General features: G+C 30.8%; 1 protein-coding gene across 2 annotated transcripts; it reads left to right on the plus strand.

Moving 5' to 3' along the window:
• Nucleotides 1–13770: 13770 nt before the first annotated feature.
• LOC126660818 (CLP protease regulatory subunit CLPX2, mitochondrial) lies at nt 13771–21838 on the plus strand. 2 transcript variants are annotated; one of them, XM_050354504.2, is made up of 15 exons: nt 13771–14452; nt 14875–14936; nt 15319–15419; nt 15563–15642; nt 16166–16216; nt 16798–16872; nt 16956–17033; nt 18199–18261; nt 19382–19452; nt 19538–19637; nt 19819–19923; nt 20232–20294; nt 20421–20543; nt 20982–21137; nt 21677–21838. In XM_050354504.2, exons 1-15 carry the CDS (start codon nt 13832–13834, stop codon nt 21749–21751), a joined length of 1824 nt encoding a protein of 607 aa, XP_050210461.1. In that variant the 5' UTR covers nt 13771–13831; the 3' UTR covers nt 21752–21838. The 2 variants fall into 2 exon arrangements, with proteins under 2 accessions (XP_050210461.1, XP_050210463.1); XM_050354506.2 differs by having other exon boundaries at nt 14378–14452; nt 14875–14964.
• Nucleotides 21839–22227: the final 389 nt, after the last annotated feature.

Genomic DNA, 22227 nt, shown 5'->3' on the forward strand with positions numbered 1-22227 from the left:
AAAATAATTCGGAGATTGCAAGATAAAAAGCATTAGGCTTTAGTTTTTGATTGATTAACTGAATGAGACAAATAAATACAATAAACTTGCAGCTATTTATAGCCATCAATAACTAGAATTCTAATTTAAATATAATTCCTGCAAACAAATTCTTATTAAATCCTAACACTAAGCTGAAGGCTCTTATGGGCCTTATCCAAAGCAAATCCATTTAATTTTTTGGACTTTCACCTTTTGAACGATATAAACAAATATAAATATATAATTTTTATTTATATTATAGAAAAAACAAATTTTATATGAAATGTATATGCAAATAACATTTTCTTTTTGATATAAAACTTAATTAGCACTCAGAGATGAAATACAAAAAATATGGTGCAAAGCTATTTTGACATATTAAAAGTAGAAATTGTAAAAGAAATATTAGTCAATTTATATATTTCTTCGGTTATAAAAAATAAAGGTGTATTTGTTTGAAGTATAGTGCATTCACTGATTGTGTCGAGCCCTTTTGTGGTAGATTTCAAAGCTCCTGCAGTCCAATTATTTGATGCTTCATTGTATGCACTCTGAAAATATTCTATTCCTTCAGTATATTGTAATTTGCACCGTTCAGCTATATTTAGTGCTATAAAATTTTGTTGAACACTTGGAAGGAGATCATTATTAATAGTCTCTAGTGCTTTTTTTGATTTAGATAAAGTCATCCAAGATGAATTTTTTAAATTAAGAGTATCCAAATTAAAAGTGGTCTGGCAGTATGGTGGATCGATAGTTGCTAGGCAGAACTTGTAAATAGCTTCTTTTAATCTGGTATACTCTCCTACACCAGCTTGTGTTTGAATGAAAATTAACGTCGTGAAAATATAAGTTAAAGAAACTAATAGGAGAACACGATTCATTTTAAAAAATCTTGATGTGTTCTTTTACGAAAATAAGGATTGCATTATCCTATAAGCACATGACCTATTTATACATAACAATCTTGCATTATATGAGGAAATGAATACGTAACCATCAAATTAGGATTTGTTGCTATAGTTAGTATATACAACCTAAAAGTAAGGGCATAATTTTTTCAATATAAGAGATTTTTAATGTCCACCTTAGAAAATATGTTAAGTTTATTATAGAAAAACTCTAATTCTATAAAAACTTATTTCCTATAATTAAACAAATAAATGACGAGTTAATTTTATGTAATATGAGTTCATAAAAAAATATAATTTGGTACAAAGAATTGAATCCCTATTACACATACATGAAGTTTGGCTTTAAAAAGGGCTAAGGTCATAAAAATTCATCAACTTTACACGTTTTTTCATTTTAAAATTTTTCTCATTTTCATGCACGAACTACCACTTTTTCTCAAATTCATGCACAGTGCTGAGGTGTCACGACTCCATTGGTGTAATTGGCTGAGGTGGAGGTCATTTTACACCAATGAATGAGTGACACCTCAGCACCGTGCATGAATTTGGGAAAAAGTGATAGTTCGTGCATGAAAATGAGAAAATTTAAACTGCATGATTAAAATGAGAAAACGTGTAAAGTTCGTGATTTTTTTTTTACATTAACCCTTTTAAAAACCAACTGATTAGTTTATAAAAATATTCTCATAACAATTATTGGCATAAAGACTCGAATATGATTACACTTACATATAATTTGATTCTAAAACAATCAACTCATTTGAATTTTTAACGCATGATTTAAAAGGTTGATACTATTTTTTTAAGAAAAGGCCAATGTTAATTGATGATACATCAAATAATTAATTCAAAAAGTAATTTAATTTAAACTTAATCAAATGTTTTCAAAATTTGAGAATCCATTTGTAATATATAGTCCATTTGGATCTTTAAAGAGTTTTATGGATCAAATTAAAGAAAAATTGATAAGTACCCTACATGTGTCATTTTATTTAGAGATTTACGGTGGATAAAAAAAAGTTGACAACATAAATTAAAAGATTACAAATTGCACAAATAGATTTAGATAATTAAAGGAATACGGTCAACCTTTTAAAAAAAATAAACTGTTATAAAAATCTAAATCTTCTACAAAATCTCAAAGAATAATATATATATATATATATATATCAATTAATTTTCTAGAATCTTTAAGAATCCTTAAATATATTAATTGTTTATTTTTATAAAATATAATATATACAACGACAATTGATGTATTCTTTACAAACATGAACTGATTTGAAAAACAAAATCATCAACTAATTTTTGAAATAAAAAAATTTCCAGCAATGAATAAATTCATCAACTCATCATTTGAAACGGATAAGTGTGTTCTTAAAATTAAAACAAAGATTTTCATCTACAATAGGCTGAAATTATGTATTATAATTGTTGAATAAGGTGTTTACTAATGATTCGAAATAGTGATGATTCGAATCATTAGTGATTCGAAACAACGAAAATAATAATTCATCAAATTAAAAATTGGGTTATAATTGGTCTAATTACATGAGTATATGATCAAAATCGAAGAATACATTTTTATGCAATTACATGCATTTTTTATTCCAAAATGAGAAAATATTCACGATGAAATAAATTGCCACTGTTAGTATTTTAAATTGTTCATAAAACTTCAAACTTTTAGATAAGTTAACTATTAGTATACTAATGGTTAACGAAAGGATAATTAAAATGAAGATTAACATGATTTATTTTTCAACAATGCAGGAATGACAACATTGAGGGTTCTTGTTTACTATGACAGATTATGGGATGAAGATCTAAACTACTCATATTATAAGATCAAAGACATTTTAGTTAAAGAGGATGCGAAATTTGAAACTCTAAAAGCACTTATTTATGGTATACTAAAGGTTAATTATGGAGAAACTGAAATAATCATCAAATATCAACTGGAATCAAATCAGCGAGCTGTGGATATCGATGAAGGGACCATTAGAAGGACAAGAAAAATATAAATGTATCAAATATGGACAACAGGGGCATAACAAGAAGACATGTCATAATCTTGCAAAATAAAAATAATTTGGCCAAATTAATAATATATGAACAAATAAATTTTTTTAATGGTTTAAGTTAATTTTTACAACACATTTTTTAATTATTTTCATTAAAATTCGTAATCCCTTCCCATGTTATCTATTAATTTATTAATTTCAAAGGTTTCTTTATGTGTAAATAACAGTACACTATCACTTAACCAATAGTGTACTATTAGTTAATTTTTATAACATTTATTTGATTTTAATCACTTAAGATATTTTTACAAAATCAAAACTATCAATCAAATGGATTAAAATTATGCAGGTAACATGTAGTTAATTAATAGAATACTATTAATTAACTAACAATATAGTCTTAGTACACTTATATTAAATACACATATATATTTAAATAACTTGAAAATGTAACACTAAAAAATACACCAATTGCAAACCACAATAAACTATATATTTGACAAAAACATATGTTTTCATAACAAAATAAAGTAAAACAAAAATATTCTGAAATTGGTTACAAAACTGCAACTGTTTTCATTTAAAAAAAAAATCATACAATTTTCAATCTGTCAAACACATATAATCCTTCTGCATCGCCTTCATCTTTGATCTACCCTTCAAATTTTGGTTTCTTTTTCACCTCCTCATCGCTGACAATGTTTCTAGTATACTTGTCTTTTCCATATTGAAAAAACAAGAAATGATCGGCAGGTTTGATAAAGTACTCCCCGTCCTACATGTTACAAAATTAACAACATGAATACACAATAAAAAGTTCAGAAAAGGGTCTAAAAACATAAACACATTTATACTCTCAGTTAACCTGTAGTTAACTATTGGTAAACTACGACTAAGTAAATATGCTATTAACATCATGACAACATTTTAGCATAATATTAGAATAAAGTTAACTGCTAGTTAACCATCAGACAACTACATAGCTACCCTTAATTAGGTAACAAACAAATAGCATACATAAAAAAACACAAAACTAACATAATAGATACATAATTGAACTACAACAACCAAATGACCAATAGACTAAATATAGTTATACAACCCTAACTATATTATTCAATCGCTGGAAACAACTAACAAAATCAATTAAAGGTAAAAAAAAAGCATAAACATTACAGTTAACTATTAGTTAACCATCAAACAACTACATAGTAACCCTTAAACATGTAACAAATAAATAGCATACATAAAAAACCAAAACTAACATAACAGATACATAATTGAACCGATGCAACCAAGTGACCAATAGACTAAACATAGTTATACAACCCTAACTATATTATTTAATCACAGGAAACAACTAACAAAAAATCAATTAAAGGTAAAAAAAAATTAAAAACAACTTACCTTAACAGTCATAGGAGGAGGAGGAACAATTTGTTTCTTTTTTTACTTATCGGTGACTGTAAATAACTCAAATTTACTATCACTTTCTTCTTGATTAATAAGAACTTTAACATATCTTACAGCAATATGATCACCATTTATCTTCTTCCCCTTGTTAACTTCAGTGATTTAAAAATCCTCAAAATCATTATCGATTTTTTATTTTGCGTTACAGAATCTACGGTTCTTTGTCGATGATTGGCCATCTAAAAACTCTATCTTTCTTTTGCTTCCAATCTTCTTCAATTTCTCCATTGCAATTTTTTGGTCGGAGAAGGTTTCATTGATGACTGCTTTGTCGATGACCTAGTTTTGGCCATATTGATATTTTTGTCAACCTAAATTCAGAACAAACAAGGAAAGATTGAGATATATGAAATTTGCGGAAAGCCGGGCGTGAATCTATGAAACCTACTTGAAAATAGAAACATGTAAATCAATCGTGGATCTTCTCCATAACGACAACCGTAAATTTTAAATTTTAGTTTATTTGTTAAAGATGAAAGTTGTTTAATCAAAGAAATAAAAGCTTCAACGTGTTGTATCTAAAATGAAAAGGCTAAACGTAATATTGGGAATAATTAGGCCTAAACCCGTACCCTGGCTAATTTTCTCATCAAATTATACTTTAAAGATCTATTTGCAATTTGTTTTATAATAGAGCCCATTTATATTATTTATATATTTTGGCCAAATGACTAATAAAAGCTAAATTTTTCATGAAAGTTTTAGAAAAGTCTAAACATTTCAATTTTATCCAATTTATCCTGAAACGCATAATGTCGTTTCAATTATATCTAATTACACAATTTTACTTTATGTGGCGCTGATGTGTGGCATTGTCACATCAGCGCCACATAGGAGTCACATGGGCAAAATTACATATTTGAACATTATTGAAAAGAAATCATGTGTTTCAGGACGAATTGGATAAAATTGAAAAGTCTGAACTTTTGTGAAACTTTCATGAAAGGTTTGACCTTTTTTGATCATTTGGCCTATATTTATTATAAAATCTTGGCCAAAGACACAAAAAAACCCTCGTACTTTTACAAAAAGTACAAGACAGCCTTTTAACCCTTTTTGGGTACAAATCGACCCTTTAATTTTTTTTGGAACAAAAAAGCCCTTCCGTCCAAAATTTCCGGTAACTGGTGACATAGCACATAAGGAAAAAAATTTGAAAACACCCTTAATGTTTAAAAAACTTACCAATTTTATATTTATAATTTTTAACACGTTTCACCGTCTTTTTAATTTAAATATCAATAATTAAATAATAATTAAAATTAAAATACTTATTAAAATAAATCGAAACACAATTAAACGAATCAAAACCTAATTATTACTTCGATACCCAATTAAATCAACCAGAATCTAATTAAACATTTCGAAACACAATTAAACTAATCGAAACACATCAAAGCCCAATCGAAATTTCTTTTTTTTTTAATTTTTTTTGAAACCTCATCTGGAGGAGAATTCTCCGATCGTCGGAGGAGAATTCTCCTCCGGCAAGAACAAACTAGCAGGTAATTTGTTCTTGAAGAGCAGCCATTGAAGGTCTGTTCTTCAATGGTCTGTTTCATGAAGAACAGATCGTCATGTCTATTCTTGTCTGTTCTTGCCGGAGGAGAATTCTTCGGCAGGCGACCGGAAAATTCTCCTTCGGGTGTTGTTTTAAAAAAAAGTAAAAAAAAAACTGATGTTTAAAATTAGATTTCTAATTGGTTTAATTAGATCTCGATATATTTATTTATTTTAAACACATCAAATTCAATTGTTTTTCGAAGTTTTTAATTAGGTTTTGATTGATGTGATCGGGTTTCAATTGTTTTAAATTGGTTTTAATTTATAATTTTATTTAATTATAAATATTTAAATGATAAGAGGGTGAAAACGGTTAAAAATTATAAATATAAAATTAGTTGGTATTTTAAACATTAAGGGTGGTTTTGAACTTTTTCCCCATGTGCCACGTCATTAATTAACTGAGATTTTGGACGGAAAAGTTTTTTGTTCAATTTTAAAAGTTAGAGGGTCGATTTGTTCCAAAAATAAGTTAAAGGACTTTCTTGTACTTTCTGAAAAACTTTAGAGGTTTTTTTGTACATTCAGCCTAAAATCTTAACGGCATAATGTTTTTTTTTTAAATCCACGACTTTGACCATTTTTCAAATATATTTGGGAAAAGGGGTCAAATAAACTCATACCGTTTGGCTTATGGGTTAAGTAGGCCCTTAACGTTCGAAAAGATGAAATTATGCCCATAACGTTTGCAAATCGCATCATATAGGCCTTCGTTCTTAACACGGTTCCAACCTCCGTCTATTTTTGCCAACATGGACTCATTAATTGCCAGCTTGAATTGTCATTGCGGACTCAACAACTTTCTTCGTATCAGTTAAGCCCCCTAACGTTTGACTATTGGATCATATAGACCCTTAACGTTCGAAAAGGTGCAACTAAGCCCTTAATACCCTAATGTTGGAGTTCGTTTTTAAATTTTTTTATTTTAAATAGGCCAAATATAGAATTAGGGTTCTTTTTTATTTTAGACCAAATATACTGACTGGACCCTCTCGTTTGTTTCGGTTTTGAATCTGGACCCTCATGATCTTTTTTTCCGATGGAGATACTTGACGTTTTAAAAATATTTCACATCGGACCCTCCGAACCTAAAATGCCATCTTGTCTATCCACCTCATCGCTAGCGTGTCAAATTAAATTAAAAATAATAAAACTTTGTCCACCTCAGTGCTGATGTGAAAAATGCCCTATAATTAGAAAAAAATCTACAATGATTTTTTTGAAAAAAATAATATTTTTATTTAAAATTTAGTAACAGTTACAAATAATTTATTTTAAAATAAAATTAAAAAAAACAAGTTGAGTTATAGCTTGGCATATAATTTTTGAGTTATAGCTCACCCTCGCCCACGCTCTGTTCTTTCTTCCCCGACTCATCAGAACCCATTCCTTTCCTTTTTTTCCCACCTCATCAATACCACCATCTCCTTTCACACCTCATCAACAGCACCATCTCCTTCCCCAGCTTGTACTTTCTCTCATTTCCTATATTAAAATTGTACTCTTTGTCCTTTTTCTTATTTTATTTTTTTCCAATTGAATTATATAAAGAGGCAGAGAAGCAAGTGATAAGGCGGAGACGGCAACAGCAGCATCGATGGACCTACTCCACTTCCTCGTTTCTTTGATGGACCTTTTTTCCACCAACGACGGGCTTTAATTTTTGATTGATTGAATGAGACAAATAAATACAATGAATGTTCAGCTATTTATAGCATCAATAACTAGAGTCCTAATCTAAATCTAATTCCGAACAAAATAATTCTAACGAGCCTCAAACTCTTATTTAATCCTACCATTAAGCTAAAGGCTCTTATGGGCCTTATCCAAAGCAAGCCCATTTAACTCGTTGGACTTTCTCCTTTTAGACCGGTGTAAACGTATATAAATATATAATTTTTATTTATATTCTAGAAAAAACAAATTTAATATAAAACGTATATGCAAATAACATTTTTTTTATATAAAATTTTATTAGCACTCAGAGATGAAATACAAAAGATATGGTGCAAAGCTATTTTGACATAATGGCAATAGGAATTGTAAAAGAGATATTAGTCGGTTTATATATTTCTTGGGTTATAAGAAATAAAGGAGTAGTGTTTTGAACTTGAATGCATTCATTGATTGTGTCGAGACCTTTTGTGGTGGATTTCAAAGCTCCTGCAGCCCAATTATCTGATGCTTCATTGTACGCCCTCTGAAAATATTTTATTCCTTCAGTATATTGTATTTTGCATTGTTGAGCTAAATTTACTGTTATAGGATTTTGAGCACCTGGAATTAGATCTTTATTAATAGTCTCTAATGCTTTTTTTGATTTAGATAAAGTTATCCAAGATGAATTTTTTAAATTAAGAGTATCCCAACTAAAAGTGGACTGACATTATGACGAATCAATAGTTGCTTCGCAGAACTTGTAAAGAGCTTCTCTTGATCTGATATCATATCCTTCACCAACTTGTGTTTGAATGAAAATTAATGTCGTGAAAACAGAAGTTAAAGAAATTAATCGGAGAAGATGACCCATTTTAAAAATCTAGATGTTTTCTTTTACGAAATAAAAAATTGCATTATCCTAAAAGCACATGACATATTTATACACAACAATCTTGCATCAAATGAGGAAATGAATATGTAACCAACAAATTATGATTTGTTGCTATAGTTAGTACATACAACCTAAAAATAAGGGCATAATTTTTTCAGTATAAGAAATTTTTTATTTAGGAGATTTTTAATGTCCACCTTAGCAAATATGTTATGCTTATTATAGAAAACTCTAATTCTATAAAAACTTATTTCTTATAATTAAACAAATAAATGACGAGTTAATTTTATGTACATATCATGAGTTCATCAAAAAAATATAATTTGGTACAAAGAATTGAGCACTTATTACACATACATAAAGTTTGGCTTTAAAAACCAATTGATAAGTTTATAAAAATATTTGATTACATGTACATATAATTTGGCTTTAAAAAATCAACTCATTAAAATTTTTGATGCATAATTTAAAAGGTTGATGCTATATTTTTTTAAGAAAAAGCCAATGCTAATTGATGGTACATAAAAAATTAATTCTAAAAATAATTTAATTTAAACTTAATCAAATGTTTTCAAAATTTTAGGATCTATTTGTAATATATAGTTCATTTGGATCTTTAAAAAGTTTTGTGGATCAAATTATACTTTAAAGATCTATTTGCAATTTGTTTTAAAATAGAGGCCATTTATATTCTTTATATATTTTGGTCAAATGATTAAAAAAAGTCAAATCTTTCATAAAAGTTTCAGAAAACTCCAAACCTTTCAATTTTATCAAATTTGTCATGAAACGCATAATGTCGTTTCAATTTTATGTGGCACTGATGTGTGGCATGCCACATCAGCGCCACGTAGGAGTCACATGAGTAAAATTACATAGTCGAACATTATTTAAACGAAATCATGTGTTTCAGGACAAATTGGATAAAATTGAAAAGTTTGGACTTTTATAAAATTTTCATAAGAGGTTTGGCATTTTTTGGTCATTTGACCAAAATATATAAAGAATATAAATGGGCTCTATTTTAAAACAAATTGCAATTAGATCTTTAAAGCATAATTTGATCCACAAAACTTTTTAAAGATCCAAATGAACTATATATTACAAATAAATTTTGAAAACATTTGATTAAGTTTAAATTAAATTATTTTTAAAATTAATTTTTTATGTACCTTCAATTAACATTGGCCTTTTCTTAAAAAAATAGCATCAACCTTTTAAATCATGCATCGAAAATTTTAGTGAGTTGATTTTTTAAAGCCAAATTATATGTGCGCGTAATCATCTTCAATTCTTTATACCAATAATTGTTATGAGAATATTTTTATAAACTAATCAGTTGGTTTTTAAAGCCAAACTTTATGTGTGTGTAATAAGTGTTCAATTTTTTATACCAAATTATATTTTTTTATGAACTCATATGTACATAAAAGTAACTTGTCATTTATTTGTTTAATTATAAGAAATAATTTTTTATAGAATTAGAGTTTTTCAATAATAAGCATAGCATATTTTCTAAGGGGGCATTAAAAATCTCCTAAATCTACCTCCTTTAACTTTATACTCATTCATATTCCATTTTATCATTTATTTCGAATTCCCTATTACTTTTTCGAACGAAGGATCAAATCGCCCCTTCAACTTGGCACAAAATATCAAACGAGTCAATTTCGACGCTTTTGGTACAAACAGACACAAAACTTACATTTTTGTATCAAAGAAACTCATAACTTGCGTTTTCGTATCAAAAAAGCTCCTTTGACACAAAAAAAAGTGGATGAACTCATTACAGTTTTTAAACCCAATCTATCGCAATTTAACACTAATTGAATACGATTGAAAATCTAATTAACACTAATTAAAACTAAATCTAATCCCATCAAAAACCGCCGCCGCCACCGTTCTACCGACCACCGCACGCCCCAATGGAACCCTTTACCATTTGTGTTCATCCCTTTGAGGGATGAACAATCGCTCATCCTCAAAAGGATGAACAGAACCAGATTTGTGTTCATCCCTCAAAATAAACAACATTTTCATCTCTCAAAGGGATGAACAATCTGGTGTTCATCCCTTAAAGGGATGAACAAAATCGTTCATCCTTTTTAGGGATGAACAGCAAATATGTTGTTCATCCTTATAAGGGATGAACGAGCTTCTGTTCATCCTTTTTAGGGATGAACGAAGGCGTACGGAGTGGGAGCGGAGGCGTATGGCGGTGGAGGATGAACGGTGGCCGGAAAGAAAAAGAAAAGAGGAGAAGGGAAAAAAGTATCTAAATGTTTATTAAAAATTAAAATAATTATTAAAGTTTTAAAATTATAGAGATATAAATGAAAAATAAAAATTATTAAGGATTAATTTAAAAGATAAATAAAATATTGATGGTTTTGTTTTTTAATTATTTTTCATTTTCTTATGGAGAGTGTAATTCAATTGCTTGGGTGAGAGTGGGAGAGGGGATTTTTGATACAAAAACGCAATTTTTGGCTGTGTTTGTAACAAAAGTGATGAGAATGACTCTTTTAATATTTTGTGTCAAGTTGAGGGGTGAACTAATCCTTTGTTCTTAATTATTCATTCCTAATGGAGTCTGCCTTCTGATCCGGTTATGTTACCTGTAAAACAGGGTAGAAGCTAATCGGACGGTGGTTGTCCAATTAACTCTCCGATGATAAAGTCAGTATTGAGCTTTAAGTAGAGTTTTGAGTATACATTGAAGTTGTGTGTTTATGCATACCTCAAACTCCTTTTATAGTAGATGATCGCATACCTTATAGAGTTGTAATAGAAAGATGAATCCTATTTTGTAGGGTTTGACCCTGATTAGGAGTGATATTCCTTATTCAGACATGAGTCCTATTTAGGAACGTCTTTCTAAATAGTCCCGTCTTCCTACGTTTTAGGTTATCTTCCTAAGTTAGAGTTTTTTTCCGAATAGGATAGATACTCGAGAATATTCTGTCCGAATCCCGGGGTCGACGCGCTTTGTCCGAGTCCTCAGGGGTTCATTCTTTCTCCTGTCGAATGATATGATATTCCAGACGAGGCGGATCCTATGGATTCGGCCGCCGGTTCCGTCTGATTTAGCCCCTTGGGCGAGAGTCCGATATCGTCTGAGAATGGATCTCCTGCGACTCGACTCCATTGTACTTAAAATAGGATTCAGTATCCATCAATTCCCATTCTTCCATAGACCAATTTTTCACTTTATATGTATTATTATTAGTATATTTAACTTGAATCCCACATTAAAATTTTGGCCTAATTATTTAAAAATCACTCACGTTCAATTTTGTCCTTTTGCACGTCGACGTATGAAAAAAAACATTTGCATCTTTATTTGAGTTTTTACATTTCGCCTCTATCAATAAAAAAAAGCAACCGTATTCTCCCTATCTATACTATATATAAAAGCACGGATGGAGGGGGGGACATGCAAATTTACCGAATAATCCTTTTCAGTTTAACACTAAATAAAAGTTTTATAGTCATTAACTAATTAGTTATTTAATTAATTACTATTATAATTAAAGTTCTAATTAGAATAGGTAGCTAAATTATCTCCAATTTAGTTTTTATTATGTAAAAAATAACTAAATTGTCTTCAAATTAGTAGGAATATCTATCTTTTAGTTTGATTTAACTACAAAATTAAAATACTATATTTGGTCAATATATTATTTTTTAAATTTATTATCTTATTATTTTTAAAGATATTATTAATAAAATTAAGTTAATTATGGTTATTATAAAACCAAAAGAAGAATAAATTCAGTATGGAAAAAATTTAATAATTGAATATATTATATTTACTTTTACAAAAATTCTTAACTAATTTAATATTAATTATAAATAAAAATTGATATAAGTATAATAAATTTACTAATATGTACATTGACGAGTTACGTTACGAACCACGTGCATAGCATGTAATGCGAAACTAGTTATCTAAAAATGCTTCAATTACCACTTTGACCTGTTGACTTACGGTGAATTTGACCAAAGCATGGTTATCTACGTGGCAAAAATATCAACGGGCGTTTCATTTTTCACTTTCTTTAACCCATCGCCTTTGGGAAAAGCAATTCAAATGTCAAAAGTAAAAACATCTCTAAAACTCTAAATCACTTAAACACGTTGTAAGATTCTCCTTCGTTCATCCCTGAAATCCTAAATCCTAAGTTTTCTGAAAGTATACATTACAAAAAAAAAAAAACAATTATCAATTATCAACAAAAACATTCAAACTACAAATTAATACAAAGAATTTAGAATCAATTATCAACTATAATTGTGTCAAATTCATCATTCAATAATACTAAATTAATATAAGAGCAAATTACGTTGAGATTTCTGAATTATATTATAATTAATATTTTGATACCCCTTGTTTTAAAAATTTATTTGATGGTCCCTCAATTTTTAGTTCCATTATTGGGGGACCAAATTATTTAACATAATTGAAACTGAGGTATGAAATAGTTTTAAGTGATCTAATCTATACAACACGCTAGTTATAAGTCTGTGCATTTGCAAAAATCGAGTTAATATTTATAATAATTTAATTTTAAACATTAATATAAAAATGTCAAAAAAATTTATAATCTGCAAACTAACAAAAATCTATTTTAATATTCAAGTAATGAATTGTTTTGAAGTATTAATATTTATGATATGTTTTTCGTTTTTTGCATATTATTATGTTAGAATTTAGTTTTTTCTTTCTAGTAAAAAATATGATAATAGAAATGACCGGAAAAGTCAAATAAAACTAATAAATATTTGAATAAGGTGAAAAATTGAGAGAATTAAATTGATTAAAAATTGCTAAAATTGTAACAAAATGTTAATATTAGGTTACTATTGTAAAAAATATTTTTGAATAAAATTATAACAATTTGTGACAATTTAAATTTAATTTACTATTAAACCTAAATGGATTGATTGTTTTATTCAGCAAGTGAGTGTTTTTTAAGAGGATGTGAAATTTAGTTTATTGATTCAATTAATTTAAAGGTTTTATCTTTGTCTTGTTTTAAATAATTAATTTAAATAATTATCATTTCTCTTCGCTTCGTTTAATTTATCTGAAATTAGTGTTAATATTTAATTAAAATCTAAAATTAATTTCATAGACCGATTAACTATTTTTTTCGGTTGATTTTTTGATTTAATTCGATTAATCGGTTTAACCAAAACGGTCTATTTCTTAGTTCACTCATTTCCCCGCCATCAGTTTCCGATTCCCAACAGCAAGTAACAACTTTCAAAAAGCTAAAAAAATGCTTTCACTTCTCCGCCGCACTAAACCCGCCATCACCACCACCAGCGCCGCCGCAGCAAAACATTTCACCTCCAAAATCCCCACTCCAAACCCTCCAATTTCACCCCGCCAATCAAAACCCCCTCTATTAGAATCAAAATTAGGGGTTTTTCGTAGACCATTAAGCGACAAAACGACGTCGGATTACGATCACATTAGAGCTAGCGTGAATTGTCCTAGATGCTGCTCTCAAATGCCAGTTATATTCTCGACTCGGCCGTTGTCAATTACCGGCCGCGAAACCGGAATTTACCAAGCGCTTAATGTTTGCCCTAATTGTAAAACCGCCTTTTATTTTCGGCCGTTAAAGTTAGAGCCGTTACAAGGAAGCTTTATTGAGCTTGGTAGGGTTAAGGGTTTGGAGAATTGTACTGGTAGTGATTGTAATGCTGGTGTTGCTGTTAGTTGTAAGGATAGAGAGGGAATTATTGAGAAAGATTGTGGTAAAATTGGAAATTTTGAGGTAATTAGTAATGATGAAAATGATGATGGAGTGAAGGTGGGGAGTGAATTGCCTACTCCTAAGGAGATTTGTAAAGGGCTTGATGAGTTTGTTATTGGACAAGATAGAGCTAAAAAGGTTGTTTTTTTCTCTTAATTTTTATTTTAATTAAAAGTGTTATCCCTGTTTTTATATAGTTGTGATTCTTAGGAAAATTGCTTGGTTATTGCCTAGGTAGCACGACACTTTATTCAATGTTTTGGAAATGTTTGGGGCACTTTACGTTTCGGACCAGAAATTTCATTTTACATAGGAAACCTTAAAATAACACCATTACGCTGTGTCTATGTCCAAGTGTACCTTTTTCCCGTGTCCGTGCTACCGAGGTTATTGCTGTAGCTCGAGTGAATTGCTTTGGTGTTAGTGAAATTTCAGTGACGCTTAAAATGTAGTATAACCGAATAATTTACTACAGATATCCTGATGACGGAGTTTAATATTTTAGTATATTGTACCTAAATGTTGTTGGAGATTGTACTGAGACTGGTTTATTATTGCAGGTGCTGTCTGTGGCAGTTTACAATCACTACAAGAGGATATCTCACTCTTCAAGTGAAAAAGGGTTAAGTTTTGATGGTCTCTATTTACGAGTGGGTTTAATGTCCTTTAGTTTAGGCTTTGTTCGTTGTTGTTGTAGTTGCACTTTACAATAAAATAGGGTATATAATTGGATGCTTCAGCCAAGAAGCAATCATAGGATGATATTGCTATGCGTAGAAGCAGAATGAATCCATGAAATTATATTCGGTGCTTTTAGAAGAAGGGTTTTCAGAAACAGCTCTTATCTTTACTCTGTTAATTGCTGATACGATCATTTTCATTTTTGTTGCCATTTAACAAAGTCTTTCTGAGAAATTGATAATATATTCTCGTTGTACTTAAGTTTGATGCTTATCCGTCAGATACTGCTTTTCTTTAAGTTGACATGTTCATCTGGATGCCAGGTCAGGAGTGCGCCTTAGTGATATTGATATTCAAAATGATGAGAACGAGCATGTTGAATTAGACAAGAGTAATGTATTGTTGATGGGTCCCACTGGCTCAGGTATGGCTAACAGGTTTCTTCCTGTTAAAATGGTTATTGCATGCAGTTCAAGTTATGTTTCATTTTTATGATTTTAGTGTTGATACACTCTTGCAAAGGACTTTTGTTTAATTCATTTTGTTTTACCTTCGCCACAAGGATAGGGAAGACATTACTTGCAAAAACACTAGCTCGCATTGTGAATGTACCGTTTGTCATTTCGGATGCAACGACATTAACACAGGTAAGTTTATCTATAGAGTGGTTTCACTTGATGTTTTGCATGCGTTATATGAAAATGCTTCTTTTTACATGTTGGTTTTGTTACATCTATTCCTTTGATTTTTTGATATGAGCTGAGTCATCTAATTTGGTACTGTGGGATCTTAAAACTGAACTATTTTTCTCATATTGACTAATGGATTAATAAGCAGCAAGCATCAGAAATATTGGTTGCTAACTTCATTCTCTTGCCGACTAGTAATAGTATAAACACAAACACACATAGAAGGAAATATTTATACTCAATGTACTTCATGATTGCTCCCTGCTACTATAATTTCAAACTATTAGGAATCCTGATTTCACTAACTTTATTGACTCCTAGTTTCTTTCAATACTTCTATGCTTTTGTCATAGTTTGGACTTCTGCTAATATCCTCTTCATCTTATGGATATACTACATCTTAAATGTTGTTGGTGTTATTTGTCAATCTTGTTAGTTTGTTTACCTGAAGTTGAATGGTTCTATCTGTCTCTTTCTCCAGGCAGGTTATGTTGGGGAAGATGTGGAATCAGTTTTGTACAAGCTATTAGTGGTATGGTTTGGTTTTCATTATAATTTTCTTCCGCCAGACATCTGCTATCTTTTAGTGCACTATTAAGGTTGTCCGTTGCATTACCAGAAATGATGTTATTTTAAGCGCATATTTTTAGTGACATTATTTTCGCCTTTTCATTTTTGAATAAATTATTATCCATGATCTAAGGCCTAGTATCTAACATGCCTAATTGAATAACAGTATCCAAATGAATTATTGATAAAATTGACTGGTTGGAGTAGTTTCTCATGATGTTGAAATGTGAATTTTGCAATTTAATGTTGAGTAGCAATGACCTTTGGCAATGTCATAAGATACCCATTTTTAAGGTGGTGGTGTTTGTGTTTTGATAGCTCATCTTCAAGATATACGGATTATCTTCATGTTTGTCTTTGTTAGTGCAAAATTATCAGAATTTTTTTTATTTCTTTCAAGAATAATTGAACTTAGTCGACCAACCATTTTCAATTATCTTTTGTCGACTTGAAACACGGTAATGCTCATTTAACTTTGCCGCATCTTTGTACCACATTTGGTCTTATGTAAAATATCCAATAGATTTTCTTTTTATCATTCAGGCTTCTGACTTTAATGTGGAAGCAGCGCAACGAGGGATTGTCTACATTGATGAAGTTGATAAAATAACTAAAAAGGTCTTGTGAATGGTCGGCATTTTGATCATGCTTTTAATAAGGTGCATGCCCATTAATAATTGTTTGAAATTTTTATTTTGCAGGCTGAGAGTTCCAATGTTGGTAGAGACGTCTCTGGAGAGGGTGTTCAGCAGGCATTACTGAAAATGCTGGAGGGAACTGTGAGTGATTCAGTTAAATTGATGTTGTCAGCTAATGGTTTTATACTTCTTTTTCTCCTTCCAAGCTTGTTTTGCCCCTTTTTATGGCCAATTGTTTGTGGTATATTAGCTGTTTGGATTCCTTTGATCAGTTATGTGTTTGCTATCTAATAGATCCTTGTATACTTGGGGAAAATATAGCATCTCTGTCGTCTATGTTTAGTCATATTTTTGATACTATCATCAACTTGTTCCTTGGAACTTTGGTTTCTTGTGGCATTTAATACTTCCTGGCACAAAAATGGGTCTCCATTTTCATCATAACTTTATAGTTTTTGAGTGTAACTGCCAACTAGCCTGGCATGATTATTTAATTTTCTTGCACTATTACAATTTATGTTATATTGGGCCTGTATTAATGGCTATGAGTCTCCCTGAAGAGTACTTTTTGGTGAGCTTTGAGCAATTATCATATCTTATTTAAACTATTTTCTTCATTGAAATTATTTTAACATGACTCGAATTTGAAGTGCTTCAAGAACAATGAAATGTAAGGATAAATATTGTGGCTTCAGCACACTGTGATATTGGTTGCCTAGGCTAGGCTGTCATGTAAGCTCCCTAGTTCTACATAATTGAGTAGACCGCTGGAGAAATTAATCCTTACATACATCATTGTATTTTATTTTTGTTGAAAATTGTTACCTTGGAAGTTTAGTAATATTTCTATTTATGAATTTTATTGTCATTATGAATATTCAAGTTATTTGGAAAAGAAATGATTTATCATTCTGCATCAATTAGTTTGTTGAGGATTTCAAAAACTGACTATTTCTGCTGATTGGCTTGGGCTCAAAGACTATTCTTTCTTTCATTCCCATATATTTTTTTGTTCACTAAGACAATGATTGGCTCATCATACATGTGACCATTTTGTTGATCCTTAGACTTTGTTTATTATTTTTATTTTTTTCCATAACATAACATCTTGCCAAATATGAGATGTTCATAATGTCCTAGGAGTGACAGCTTGAATACAACAATAATGTTCAATTTTCTGAATTTCTTCAATTTGTTGGCAGATATTTCAGTCTTTGTTGTACCTGTTATTGTGTAAATGTGTTACTGCTCTTGGAATAATCAATTTCATTTCATTAGATATTAATTGAATGTTTTTCTTTCCCAGATAGTAAATGTTCCTGTTCCTGATAAAGGACCTCGTAAGACTCCACGCGGTGATACAATTCAGGTGCGTGCTCCATAATTTCTGTTCATGCTTTCATTACTGGGGACAGTTTCATAAGATGTTGCTTTACTTATTTCTCCAGAGCTCTGAATCGAAATCAGTAGAAAATTCACAAAAGTTAAAGACACTTTTTATTTTTGCATGCTTCAAAATTTCAGTAACCAACCGTAGTTTTTAGTTCATAAAGTAAGTTATTACAGTTATGCTTTATTTTTTTATTTTCCTAGCTAGAATGAAATACAAAATTCTCTAGGGATTTGTGGACCCATGCCTTGTGTGGGTCAATATATTGATCGGAAAACAACACCAGCTTTTTATTCTATTGGTTTATTTGTGTTTGTGATTGTTATGTGACTTCATTATGGTGGGATCAATAAAGGGGCAAGTGGGCAACGGTATGAATCCTTGTCTTTTGTCTTTGCTAATGAACAAAAATGGTGGAAAAATTGCCTTTTCACATTTTCTCTAAGCTAATGTTGGACATATATTAATAATGGCAGTATCGTTGTTCTTTCTACTAACCATAATTCTGAAGTTTGTGCCAGCATTTAGATAAGAAGTCGCTAGTAACCTTATTTATCTCTTTTTTTACCGTGTTTGTTGAAACCAGTGTTTTAAAAACCGAATTTGTGGCTGAACCGATGAGGTCACCAGCTCAATGGTTGGACTGGATTTCTGGTTTTAGGGTTAATTAGACCGGACAGCTGGCTCGCTCCCGGTTCAACCAGCCGGTCCGATCCGGTTTTTAAATCACTGGTTGCAACTACTCTTCCTTGACCCCCCGGTGCAGGATTTAATAGAGAATAATAGTTCTTAAGATGGTGTTATCCTCTGGAATTGTTGACTGATGTGTTTATGCCTTGATGGATAAAAAACTTTTCCTCTTTCTTGTTTTTAAATTTATTTTAATGCCCCAGGTCATTAGGAAGGTTTTTTTGGTGTCTAATTTTTCAGTGATATAGGGGCTGTGATGCTTTTAAAGGCTTAAGAATAAAGAAAGCAAAAAAAATGATTTTTTTTCCTTTTGTTGGTACTGATTCTCTGTTTTCAGGTGTTTTAATTGTTCTTTCTTCTAATATGCTTCTGTATCTTGTGTCTTGTAAATTTGATGTGACCATTACAGATAGACACAAAAGACATTCTTTTTATATGCGGCGGGGCATTTGTTGATTTGGAGAAAACTATTTCAGAAAGGTAATTCATCTTATCCAGATATGATGTTCATAGAATTGGATTCTAGTATCTTGCTTTGTTCTAAATGTTATTATTTTTTGCCCAGACGACAGGATGCTTCTATTGGCTTTGGAGCACCAGTACGGGCAAATATGAGAATTGGTAGAGTAATTGATGCTGTGGTGACGTCATCATTGTTAGAATCTGTAAGGACTAAATTCACCATGCACTGTGAACTAGAATTTTTCTGCCTTACTGCTATTTGTTCTGTTTCATGTGTTGATATTGATCTTCTTTTTTGTTTTTCGGCTTACTTGTTATTCTTCCTTGTTATTTTTTCCTCATTCCATTGATAATAGCCTCGAGTTCTTTTGCATGGACATGAAGGTTGAGAGCGGTGATCTAGTTGCATACGGTCTGATTCCTGAATTTGTTGGACGGTTCCCTATATTGGTGAGCTTATCAGCTTTAGATGAGGATCAACTGGTTCAGGTAATTATTTTACTCAGATGCCATGAATAATTACTTTTCTTCTTTGAACTGGTTTTGATCCGGTGAGGCCTTAGACAATGGTTTCTCACCTGCAGAAACAAATGGAAACTCAAGTTTTCATTGAACTTGATTTTTTTCCTCTTTCATGTAAACCACAAAAATAATTTCCTTGTGTTTTTGTTTGGACGGTCATGCTTCCGCTTAATTAGTATGTTGTTGACAGAAAAGTTGCTATTTGAAGTTAACAGTTCTTTAGGGTTTCTCCGAATTTTTTTGACAAAAAATGACAAATTTTTTGTGTGCGCTAGGTCCTTATGCAACCGAAAAATGCTCTAGGCAAACAGTACAAGAAAATGTTCAGTATGAATGATGTAAGTTCTTGTCTTGGTTTGTGTGGGGAAAACCTCTTTGCTTTGTTCTTCGTCTTCTTTGCCTATTAGCTGAAGCTTATTTGTGAGCCCTGTAGTAGTTGGTTGTCATCTTCATTATTCCTTCAGGTCAAACTGCAATTCACTGAGAATGCATTGAGATTGATTGCAAAAAAAGCAATGGCTAAGAATACCGGTGCCCGAGGCTTACGAGCAATATTAGAAAACATTCTCACAGAAGCTATGTATGAGGTATGTTTTGATAGTATACCCAATTTATTCTAACTAAACATGTGTAATTGGCTCCCTTATTTTGCTGTGTTTCTATAGATCTATCAATGGCTGGTTCAAGTTTCTCCTCATTCTGAAAGTTAGAGTTAGTGAAACATATATTCTTTGTATATATGGTGAAAATTTGCTGTATCCTTCCCCATTTTCCTTCTATAAAGCTGTAGCCGTGACATGCCTGTAAGTACTACATGTTAGCAGAGTGAGGCCTAAAACTTTAGTGGATCTTGTTATCTGGTTCTTTTCAAATTTTACTAAATTGGATCAAAAAGAAAAAGGGAAGGGGTGGAAGAATATTAAGAATGCAACAATTAGTTTATGTGCTGGTAGATTTAAGTTCCAATAAGATAATCTGCAATTCTGTATTGATAAATGTCTTTGCTTTTGGCTATTCATTGACAGATTCCGGATAACAAAACAGGAGCCAGTTGTATAAATGTAGTTTTAGTAGACGATGAAGCAGTTGGGTCAGTTGATGCACCGGGATGCGGAGCAAAAATATTTCATGGGGATGGTACACTCGGCTGTAATTTTCAAGAGCCTAAGTTGGAAGATACGGTATGTCATCTACGCCTCTATCTTCCCTTAGATTTCTGCTAGATTTCTGAGTGGTGGTTTGGCTGGTCAGTGGATATACTTCTCATGATGTTAACTAATTGAGGTGGTTGTATTTGATGTCATTCGTTTAGCAAAGTTGTTTCCGTCTTCTTCCTTTCAATTATTTATACTAACTCATAATTGGATGACTCATATAGTAGCCGCTACTCTTCTAGAAAAAATCACGATCTCCTCTGGGGATGGCTCATTACCTCCATATAATGGTCATTCTTTTTATATATTGCTATATTTGGCTAAATAAAAAATTGCATTCATTTATAAGATCCAGTGGTATTTAAATTTGTTGGCTTCAAGCAGAAATTATGCTCGTAATTGCAGAATCTGGTGCTGCTCTGTTGCACGCGAATTTGTTGAGTACTAATTTTGACGTTTTATTTCCATTTTTGAGAACGCTTTTGAAAATTCATAATCTATTACTGTACAAATATTGTTTCGCTATTTTTTGATTATCTAATAATGTTTCAAATACTGGCTTGCAGGCAAATTGTAGTGTTGCGCTGAATGAACAGGCAGAGAGTGAACCGGAGTTTCAGTCAAGAGCCCTGAGCTTGTAACATCTTATAACATATGTGTTCATTATGTTTCCATGTCTAACTTTGATAATATATATAGCCAATAAAATAACATTTCATATTCTTTTACTTTTGTGCATAATTAAATTTGTGCATGGTTTATCATTAGTTATCGAGTAAAAGGATTAGTCGACTCACTAGTTTAAATTTGAGTTCGACTCGATTAGTATCAAATCGATTTCAAATGTTTTTTTAGAGTTAACTTGCTAGTTAACACTCCTAGTACAGTCCATCTATCAGTACTTGTAGCTACGCACTTTTTTTTGAGTTCGCACTTGAACAATGGTTGCACATTTATTAGACAGTTTTAGTTACTCAACTAAAACTGTCTAATAAATGAGTAAATGACAATAATTATTGGAAAATTATAATACTATTCAGATAAATCATTTAATTTTTTTAAAAATATGTTTTGTATCTAAATGACAATATCTATGATGTAAAAAGTATAAAGGAAA

Source organism: Mercurialis annua, linkage group LG8, assembly GCF_937616625.2.
Source record: "Mercurialis annua linkage group LG8, ddMerAnnu1.2, whole genome shotgun sequence".
NCBI classification, from domain to species: Eukaryota; Viridiplantae; Streptophyta; class Magnoliopsida; order Malpighiales; family Euphorbiaceae; genus Mercurialis; species Mercurialis annua.